The following is a 9,843-nucleotide window of genomic DNA, read 5'->3' as shown; positions in this document are numbered from 1 at the left end:
CAAATTTTCACGACTCATCGAAGTCTTCCAAAAGCCCCCGACAAAATGTTGCTCAAAATAATCAAAGACACTCCGAACGGCCGTTCGCCTAACGCAAAAAACCTTCAGAAACTCATCCTGTCAAGCCAAGTACAACGGTTTCGACCGTTTCAAACCGTTCTCGTGCCGTGTGCCGCGGACCGTGCGGTCTGCCAAGTCGTGAAAACGGCCGGCCTTCATGAAGCCTATTGTTATGTGAACGCGGATGTGGTTTGTTTAGAGCAGCTGCGGCCTGTAGCGGAAAATGCTGCTAAATCAAGAGAGGAAAATGTCTTTTCAGAATCAAGAAAGGAAATAAAGGAAATTGTCTCTTCGGAATCGACAGTGAACGAAAAAGATTGTAATACCGAAAATCTTAACGAAGAAGAGGGTCTCCATGAAGAAGATCTCAGAAATGAAGACCTGGGCAGAGAATTTGAAAAGAATCAGAAGGACGAAGAAAATCTCAATATTGAATGGCAAAACGAAGGGGTGGGCAGGGATTTTGCAAAGAAATTCGAACTTTCTAGCAAAGGTGCTGAAAGCAATGCTGGATTGGAATCATCAAACAGAAGAGGAACCAAACCACCAAAGCCGTCTCAAGACTTTAACTTCAAACCCAATGTGTTTGGAGAGTTGTTCTTAGGCTCCCTCTTGGATTTAGACTCGGTCATTGAGTTACCAGATGAAGCGATGCATTGTAAGCGAGTCAGTGTGAGTGTAGTGGTGAACCAGTTCTATCGTGGTACCAATGAGGAGTTTAATCGACTTGTGAAACAGGTGAGTCTGGTGCCAGCCACTCACTAGCAAGTAGACCTGACGGGTACACCTGATCAGATCCGCCTGTCGGGTCTATTTTCCAACCAGATTTTTCCGTTCTGCGATAGGTATGGATGTAAAACTCGCTCTCTCTCTCTCTCTCTCTCTCTCTCTCTCTCTCTCTCTCTCTCTCTCTCTCTCTCTCTCTCCCTCTCTCTCTCAAATAATAAAGTAATCTCTTTGTTTCAGATTCTAACCATGTACACATTTACCTCGCCCTGTTTCATTAATGTTCATCTGGAGAACATTCATTCCATTGTCATCCACGATGCAACACCAGTGAAACTCAAACCAAGTGTCCAAACGCCACTAAACCAAATTAAGCCGAATGGTTTAGGTACAACAACTTGTCAAACCACGCCAAGAAACCGAACTCACCAAACCACGCCACTCCGAGGAAAAAGTAATGACCCAAATGACAACGATCTAGTTAAGCAAAGTGGGTTAAAACTTACACCAACTTCTCAGAGCACTCCACTTATACGGACTAAAGCAAATGCTAATCAAAATGTCGATCCAGTTAAGCCAAGTGGTTCAAACCTTACACCAAGTCAACAGGACAAACCAAACACATGCCAAAAGGTAGCAAATATTGAATATCCAAATAGCCCCAACTTTGAACCGAATTGCCAAAATCTAATGGCATCAGAGAATATTCCAAACCTTGGAAAAGGTTCCCAAGACCGAATGCAATTACAGGATGTCTTTACAAAAGGTTCCCAAGACCGAACGCAATTACAGGATGGCTCAAACGCACCTCTCCCCCTGATGGTATCACACAAAACCAAACTGTGTATCGAACACGTCTACAGTGTGGACTATTATAAACAGCTCATCCGGTTTCACAAGGACGTGGGGTGTGTGGACGAGTATACCCTGTATAATGATACATGGAGGAGAATGAGGAGGCTGATTGAGTGTAGACAGCGCTGTGGTGGAAAGGACAAGAAGCTGGCTGCGGCGTCCGCTAATAAGGTAAGGTGAATAGAATATACCTTGTTTATCCTGCTCGAATAGGATTGAAAAGTCCCTTTACTGCAGCGGTCTAAACAAGATCTCGTTTATTTATGGGTTTAATTATTATTATTATTAGTTTAAACATATTATTAATGACAGACAAAACCGAGAGCCGAAACAGCGTACACGAGAGCAATCTTTCTCAAGCGGTGCGAAACGAAAACAGTCCCTCTCAAACGGTGCGAAACAGTGACGAAGCGGTGCGAAACGGTGGAAACAGTCTCTCTTCAGCGGTGGGCAGCAACCCACTTGAGTACATCGTCCTTCAGTCTAGCACTGAGGGATTTACAGAGGTAATTTAATTTTTTTAATTTAACAAGTTTCCATTTATTTTTGATCGACAAAAAAACTCGGAACATACATTTTTCTTATAAATGGTATACCCTTCCGTATAAGCAGAGCTTCAGCTTGTGGTAATCTATAGGTTTAAATGAAATTGTAGATTTATCTGTATGTTGCTTAGGTGTGGTGGTCTCGTACAAAGGACGGGTCAACCACTAGTAATAATAATAATAGATTTATCAGGTAATAACTTTCTCTTTTACAATAAACTTCTCTTGTTCCACTAAGTACATGCAGTACTTTTTGGGAACATTAAAATTATTATTGTATTTCTTCTTTCTTCTGAACTATATCTTTTGATTTAAATTTCATTGTTATTTATGAGGTAATTTTTGATTTCTTCTTTCATTTTCTCCTTCCGAATGGTTTAGGTACAACAACTTGTCAAACCACGCCAAGAAACCGAACTCACCAAACCACGCCACTCCGAGGAAAAAGTAATGACCAAAATGACAACGATCTAGTTAAGCAAAGTGGGTTAAAACTTACACCAACTTCTCAGAGCACTCCACTTATACCGACTAAAGCAAATGCTTATCAAAATGTCGATCCAGTTAAGCCAAGTGGTTTAAACCTTACACCAAGTCAACAGGACAAACCAAAAACATGCCAGAAGGTAACAAATCAATATCCAAATAGCCCCAAGTTTGAACCGAATTGCCAAAATCTAATGGCATCAGAGAATATTCCAAACCTTGGAAAAGGTTCCCAAGACCGAATGCAATTACAGGGTGTCTTTACAAAAGGTTCCCAAGACCAAACGCAATTACAGGATTCCTTTAAAAAAGGTTCCCAAGACCGAACGCAATTACAGGATGGCTCAAACGCACCTCTCCCCCTGATGGTATCACACAAAACCAAACTGTGTATCGAACACGTCTACAGTGTGGGCTATTATAAACAGCTCATCCGGTTTCACAAGGACGTGGGATGTGTGGACGAGTATACCCTGTATAATGATACATGGAGGAGAATGAGGAGGCTGATTGAGTGTAGACAGCGCTGTGGTGGAAAGGACAAGAAGCTGGCTGCGGCGTCCGCTAATAAGGTAAGGTGAATAGAATATACCTTGTTTGTCCTGCTCGAAAAGGATTGAAAAGTCCCTTTACTGCAGCGGTCTAAACAAGATCTCGTTTATGTATGGGTTTAATAACGTAATATGACAAAAGTTTAGAACAGAAGAAGACCTTGCTTGGTTATAAATGAAAATTAAAAAAAAAAAATCGCAACCTTTTTTTAGGAACTTTTTTTTTTTTTGATAGAGGGAATTGTAAGAACACGGGGAAAGGCCAAGAAGAGAAAGGTAACTGCTAGGATCTTATCGTTCCGAAATCGAAAAACGAACAATATCCCTTGAGGATAAAATCCGCCTCGGGCGGAAATCGAACCCGCAGCTTAGCACTTTGCAAGGCAGACGCGCTACCAACCAAGCTAACCAGGCTGGGGCTTTCGCCTTTGCTATTTCTTTAGCAAGGGAAATTTCGGTCTGGTATCCTCCCAGTTTAAAGTCCCCCAGCTAGACTAAGCTGGTCTACTCCCTGGTTTCCCAAGTATTGGTATAATTAGGGACATCGGCTTGAACGTACGCCCTTTGTCACTGCGACCTGGTTAGATCTTTTGTGACATTCCCTTTATTTTTTCTAGAAGAGCCCTAAACCTCTTACGAAGGCCAGGGTTCTTTTAGGACTGATTTCTTTGACTTCTTTAGGTGTTATAATCATCCTTGAGAATTAAACCAATACCTGTATTCCATATGATTTCAGATTCTGCTCATTGGGCCCAGTGGGAGTGGTAAAACCTTCCTGGTGAAGACTTTGGCACGCGCATGCGCAGTACCCCTAGTGTGTATCCATGGCAACGAGTTCTCGGCGCCTAGTCCAGGGGCGGCTGAGGAGGGGCTGGCCGCCAAGTTTGACATGGCGCGCGGCTTGGCTAAGGAAAATAAAGGTGCGTGCAAACGAGGCTTTTATGCTTTGTAAGCGCTAGGCCGCGGGTTCAATTCCCGCCCGGGGCGGATTTTATCCTGAAGGGATAAGGTTCGTTCTCGGAATGGCTGGCTTTTTCCTATCCTGTCTTCCTTCTCTCTTCGCTTTTGGGACGATAAAAGCTTGGCAGTTTCAGTTCCCTCCATCCAACCTCTCCAAAATAATAATAGATGATAATAATTATTTAACCCTTAATGGCTCATGGTAAAATTAACCCTGTCTCGTCCAGGCCTTTGTATCATGCTCTTCGAGCAAATCCACGAACTCGTGCCCTCGTCTCCGTCTCTCTCGCACATTACTCGTCTCTCTCTTCAACTCACACATCTGCTGGACACGTACGATCCCGGAACCGGTTCTCTCCTATTCGTATTCACTAGTACGCATGCGCACCAGATTGGAAACCGGTTGAAAACTCAGGTAATAAAGATAATAATAAGTAGTTCTTATTTTTCTTGCTGGAAGAGGGCTGAAAAGTCTCTTTAAACCCCCGCAACCTAACTGAGGTATTTTTACAGTTTTTTTTTTAAGGCTTTCATGGCAGGATTCTCACCCAACCGGCATATTAAGGAGCGCGGCAGCGCTCCGCCCCGCCAAGTCAAGAAAGTTTGACCGCACTACTAGAGATATTATATAATTATGTGTATACAGTTCAATATGATGTTAGTGTATAACAGTATAACATCGATTAATATGAAATTAGAAAATACAAAATAGTGTTGAAAAAAAAAATTATAAGTGATCAAAATGATTAATAAGAAAAAAAAAAAAAAATCTGTTATACAGGTGCAGCTCTATTTGACCGCTCCCGGGGTTGAAATGAGACGAACGATTTTAGAAAACCAGTTGGGCTGTTTAAAGGATAGCCAGTTGGAATCGACTCAAGAAAACCAGTTTAAATCGACTCAAAATCAGTTAGAATCGACTCGAGAAAATTTGGAATCGCCTCAAAACCAGTTGGAATCGACTCGAGAAAAACAGATGAAATCGACCCAAGAGAATCAGTTGGAATCGACTCAGGGAACCCGGATAGAATCTGCGCAGAATCAGTCTGCGCAGCGCAGTTTAAGTGACGCTTTGAAGCGAAGGGTGATTGAAACAGTGTTGCCGCTGAGTCATTCGTACATGCCCGTGGATTTGGTGCGAGTTTGCAACGCTGTACTGATGTACTTTGCCAAACATAGGGGCTGTACTGCTGGTAAGTACATACGTAGTATACCTACTTACTTTTTTTTTGTGGGGGAACTTTTGAAAATAGAAGTATTGTTGATATTGAAAAAGTTCCGAAGTCAATCTGTCCCGCATAATATATTAATATCTCATTGAATACATGAAACGGGGCCCTAGCTCTGCAGTTGTTTCATTGCTACTAAATAAAAACGGCAGTGGAACACTCATCTTTTTTTAAAAAAAATCAATCGTGTTACTCTTTTCAGACTCCCTCCTAAGGCACGTTCGCTCCTCGCTCAGTCACTATCGGCCCAGCTGTCTCAAGGCGGGCGGTTTGGGAGTGATCGACCTTCCTACTGCTCCCCAGGGACGCGAAACCGAGGCTTCTTTCACGAAACTGAATGAGGAAGGTTGAATTGAGCGAGAATGTGCAGAGAGAAGAAGAAGGAATTGCGGGGAGAATCTGCAGAGAGGAGGAGGAGAAGAAGGAATCGAATTGAGGGAAGGAGAGCCCAGAGAAATGGAGGAGAAGGAGGAATTGGATTGGAACGAGAGGGTCCAAAGAAATAAGGGGAAGGAAGAGAGAGGAAAGAAGAGATTGGGAAGGAGAAGAAGAAGGGGCCCTTTGTCCCGAACTGGGGGGGCCTGAAGGGGGTTCGGGCCCTGATGGAGAAACTGTCGATTGGCCCTTCAAGTATGCCCGGGAATTTGAACGGCTGGCCATCCCCAAGCCTATAAGGTAAGTGAAATAGGCATCTCCACTGATAGTAATTTTGTCATCCTCACTAAAAATGTCTATTACGTTGTCTTAAACTCAAAAAAAAAAAAAAAAAAAAAAAAACAACCAAACAAACAAAAGTGGCTGCTACGAAAACCTTTGAACAGTTTGAAGTTCGAACCAATCAGAAGGCACCTTTCGTTACTCGTACAGTGTGACACAAAAGTTATTTTCTGAAGATTTGTAAAGGAAAATACGATGATGTACTGCGGATTTGGTAGATAACTGTACACGAGTCCAGTTTTTTTTTTAAAATTATATCTATTCCCTCAGGTATTCTCCTATATGGTCCGCCCGGGTGCGCCAAAACTTCTCTGGTGCGCTCCCTAGCTGCGCACTCTGTACCGAGTCCTAGCCGCGTCCGCTGCGCAGCGCGCAACTATATTCTCCCTATGTGGTTTATATCTCTCTTCCCTCAGGTATTCTCCTGTATGGTCCGCCCGGGTGCGCAAAAACCTCTTTGGTGCGCACCCTAGCTGCGCACTCAGTGTACCGAGTCTTAGCCGCGTCCGCTGCGCAACTATACTCTCCGTATGTGGGCGAGGCGGAACAGAATGTCACTCAGCTCTTCCACCGAGCGCGCCTCGCTGCGCCCGCCATCTTGTTTATTGATGAAATAGGTGAGTGGATTTTTTTTCCCACTATAGCCGCATTTTATTATGTGACTTTTTTTTTAAATTCGACCATGGAAATGTGAATTTTCAACTTGAACTGAGTGCCAAAGCATATTCCATGGTGTTTACCCACAGAATCCCCCCATGTGCCAGCCTAGTTAGCTTAGTTGGTAGCCCTACGCCGTGGGTGCAATTCCCGCCCGGGGCAAATTTTATCCTGAACGGATAATGGTCGTTCTTCTATGACTAGGACACTGCCTCCACTACCACCCTGTAATACAGACGTGTTTATTATCTTTAGTCTAACAGGTGTGGCCGGTTAGTGGCCACTGTGACTAGGACACTGCCTCCACTACCACCCTGTAATATTGAAAAAAAAAAACGGTGATTTGAAAAAAGTGTTTCACCGTCCCGTCATTTTTATTTCGTAGCAATGAAACAACTTCTACGTTAGACGCTTGTGGCCTGTGTCGTAGCATGCCCATCCAGTAGTATATTCCTCATCAGATGGGCGATAAGAGGCACAATAATTCCCATTTAGGTGCTGGGTCAACACGAGAACACCAGAAAGTAACAAGTTGAAAATGTTGAAATATTTGCAATCGAAATAAATGAGTAGTAGTATTTTTTTTTTCTTTTTTTTTTTGTACCTCGGAAACGCTTACTTCAAGTCTTTCTCTGTTAGGACAGAAAATTTCCTCTGAAATTCGAATCCCGTGCTCCCAACTGTTGAGCCACAGAGAGGCTGGACTAATGTCTACTTACCCCAACATCTGGTTTGACTCCTACCCCGTCCATTTCGTTAAGGAAAACAGACAGAACACTTTGCTGTACATCCTTGCACGATACTTCACTTCTGTTTCCTACTAGTGCATCTGTAAAAAAACGAGAATAAACAATTGTAAATTAAACTACATAGGTAAACAAAAAAAAAAAAAAAAAAAAAAAAAAAAATGGTAGGTAGTTAGTGTCTTAAAAAATACTAAAAGAGTCCTAGTTGGGGCTCTCGGCCCTCGAAAAAAAGGGGCTCAAAACTCAATGAAAATTTTCAAGTTCCTTTATTTCAAAAGAAGTTCGATACGGAGATCTGTGACTGCGAAGGACTTATCGTCCCGAAATCGTAGAGAGAAGGAAGACAGGATGGGAGAAAGCCAGCCGTTCCGAGAACGACCATTATCCGTTCAGGATAAAATCCGCCCCGGGCGGGAATTACTAACCGGCCACACCTGTTAGACTAAAGATAATAAACACGTCTGTATTACAGGGTGGTAGTGGAGGCAGTGTCCTAGTCATAGCGGCTACTAACCGGCCACACCTGTTAGACTAAAGATAATAAACACGTCTGTATTACAGGGTGGTAGTGGAGGCAGTGTCCTAGTCATAGCGGCCACTAACCGGCCACACCTGTTGGACTAAAGATAATAAACACGTCTGTATTACAGGGTGGTAGTGGAGGCAGTGTCCTAGTCATAGCGGCCACTAACCGGCCACACCTGTTAGACTCGGCCCTGGTGAGGCCGGGCCGTCTGGACAAGCTCATCTATGTTCCACCCCCTGATGAGATAGAACGACGAGATATTCTGGAGAAAGTCTCGACACGAGCCAGAATGCGGGAGGATGTGGATTTCGAGTATTTGGCGCGGGCTACGGACTTGTATTCGGGTGCTGATCTGTGTAATTTGTACAGGGAGGTGAGTAGTGTGATTGAGTTTCAGGGAATAGTATTTTAAATAAAGAGAAAAAAGTAATAAATAGGTAAATATTTATTTATTTATTACAATTTTTATTGGCTGAGGGACTATAAACAATCTCGCTGAGGGACAATGTTTCCGTTTCGGCCAAAAAATTTCCAGGACCTTTTTTTTAGTTCCGTAATGTTATAGAATGTCGTGTGATGCTCACATCAGATTTTTTCTCTCTCCCTATTCCAGGCGGCTTTACAATCCCTGTTGGACAATGGGTTCGATAACTTGGAAATATCGCACGCTCAGTGGTTGTCGGCGCTGGCTAAAACCAAACCTTCCCTGACTCCCAAACAGATAGAGGCATACGAAGAATTTGAACGCACGGTGTGAATAGAACCCCGGACCTTCTGATTAGAAGACGAATACGTCATAATGGATTGTTTATACCTAAAAACCATGTTGATAAACTGCCAAATGTTTTTTACTTTCTATTACCCTTACGTATAGGGAACCTATACAAGGTAATGAGAAAGTATCGGTCCAATTTTTTTTTTTTTTTTTTTTTGGGAACCTTAAAAAGGTAAAGGAAAATTCTCGGTCCATTTTTTTTTTTTTTTTTTTTTTCAGTACTGCCCCTTTAGGTGATAATTTTTAAGCCTAGTTAGCTTGGTTGGTAACGCGTCTGCCTTGTAAGCAGGCCGCGGGTTCGATTCCCGCCCGGGGCGGACTTTATCCTAAGTGGATAATGTTCGTTCTCGGAACGGCTGGCTTTCTCCTATCCTGTCTTCTTCCCTCTTCGATTTCGGGACGAGAAGACCTTAACAGTTACAGTTCCCTCTGTCAAACAAACCTGTTAAAATAAAAAAAAGGATGATTTTTATTTTTAAGATTGAGGGACATTTCCAATCATGACTTGATAAAGGAAATTTTAACTAAGGTCTTATCGTCCCGAAATCGAAGAGAGAAGGAAGACAGGATAGCAGAAATCCACCCCGGGCGGGAATCGATCCCGCGGCCTAGCACTTACAAGGCAGGCGCGCTACCTGCCAAGCTAACGAGGCTGGCTGGGATTCTTAAGTTTAACTTTTTGCTGTAAAAATTGTAAATACTTTTTATTTTTCATTTAAAATAAATGAAGTTATGATCTGTAGTAGTGTAATAATAATTATGTTTGTACCTACTTTTGTAAATAAAGATATTATAAGATTTTTTCCCTTTGTATAAGATTTTTTTTTTTTTTTTTTAAATAGGTGTTTCGTCAGTTTTTTTACACGAGTCCCTGTATTAACTGCCGAAATTTTTGAATGAATTTCATCATTATTTGAGTATGCGATGACTGAGAGATTTGAACCTAGACTTGGCCCATTCACAAATCATTGCGTTTGGTTTTTTTTTTTTTTTTTTTTTTTTTTGTGGTA

At 42.4% G+C, this 9,843-nt stretch overlaps 1 protein-coding gene across 1 annotated transcript in view; it reads left to right on the top strand.

Moving 5' to 3' along the window:
• Positions 1-13: 13 nt before the first annotated feature.
• LOC103506201 overlaps positions 14-9,843 on the top strand; it is a 14,230-nt gene continuing 4,400 nt past the window's right edge. The window contains exons 1-10 of the mRNA XM_026821318.1: positions 14-798; positions 1,027-1,580; positions 2,929-3,244; positions 3,960-4,143; positions 4,411-4,598; positions 4,965-5,376; positions 5,615-5,758; positions 6,546-6,772; positions 8,135-8,431; positions 8,672-8,812. Of these exons, the coding sequence (XP_026677119.1) occupies positions 46-798; positions 1,027-1,580; positions 2,929-3,244; positions 3,960-4,143; positions 4,411-4,598; positions 4,965-5,376; positions 5,615-5,758; positions 6,546-6,772; positions 8,135-8,431; positions 8,672-8,812 (3,216 nt within the window). The 5' untranslated portion in view covers positions 14-45. The remainder of the gene's footprint in view (positions 799-1,026; positions 1,581-2,928; positions 3,245-3,959; positions 4,144-4,410; positions 4,599-4,964; positions 5,377-5,614; positions 5,759-6,545; positions 6,773-8,134; positions 8,432-8,671; positions 8,813-9,843) is intronic.

The sequence above is a fragment of the Diaphorina citri genome, unplaced genomic scaffold (assembly GCF_000475195.1).
Source record: "Diaphorina citri unplaced genomic scaffold, Diaci psyllid genome assembly version 1.1 scaffold222, whole genome shotgun sequence".
Classification (NCBI taxonomy): Eukaryota; Metazoa; Arthropoda; class Insecta; order Hemiptera; family Psyllidae; genus Diaphorina; species Diaphorina citri.
The sequence above is the reverse complement of the archived record's forward strand: the minus strand, read 5'-3'. Positions and strand labels throughout refer to the sequence as shown.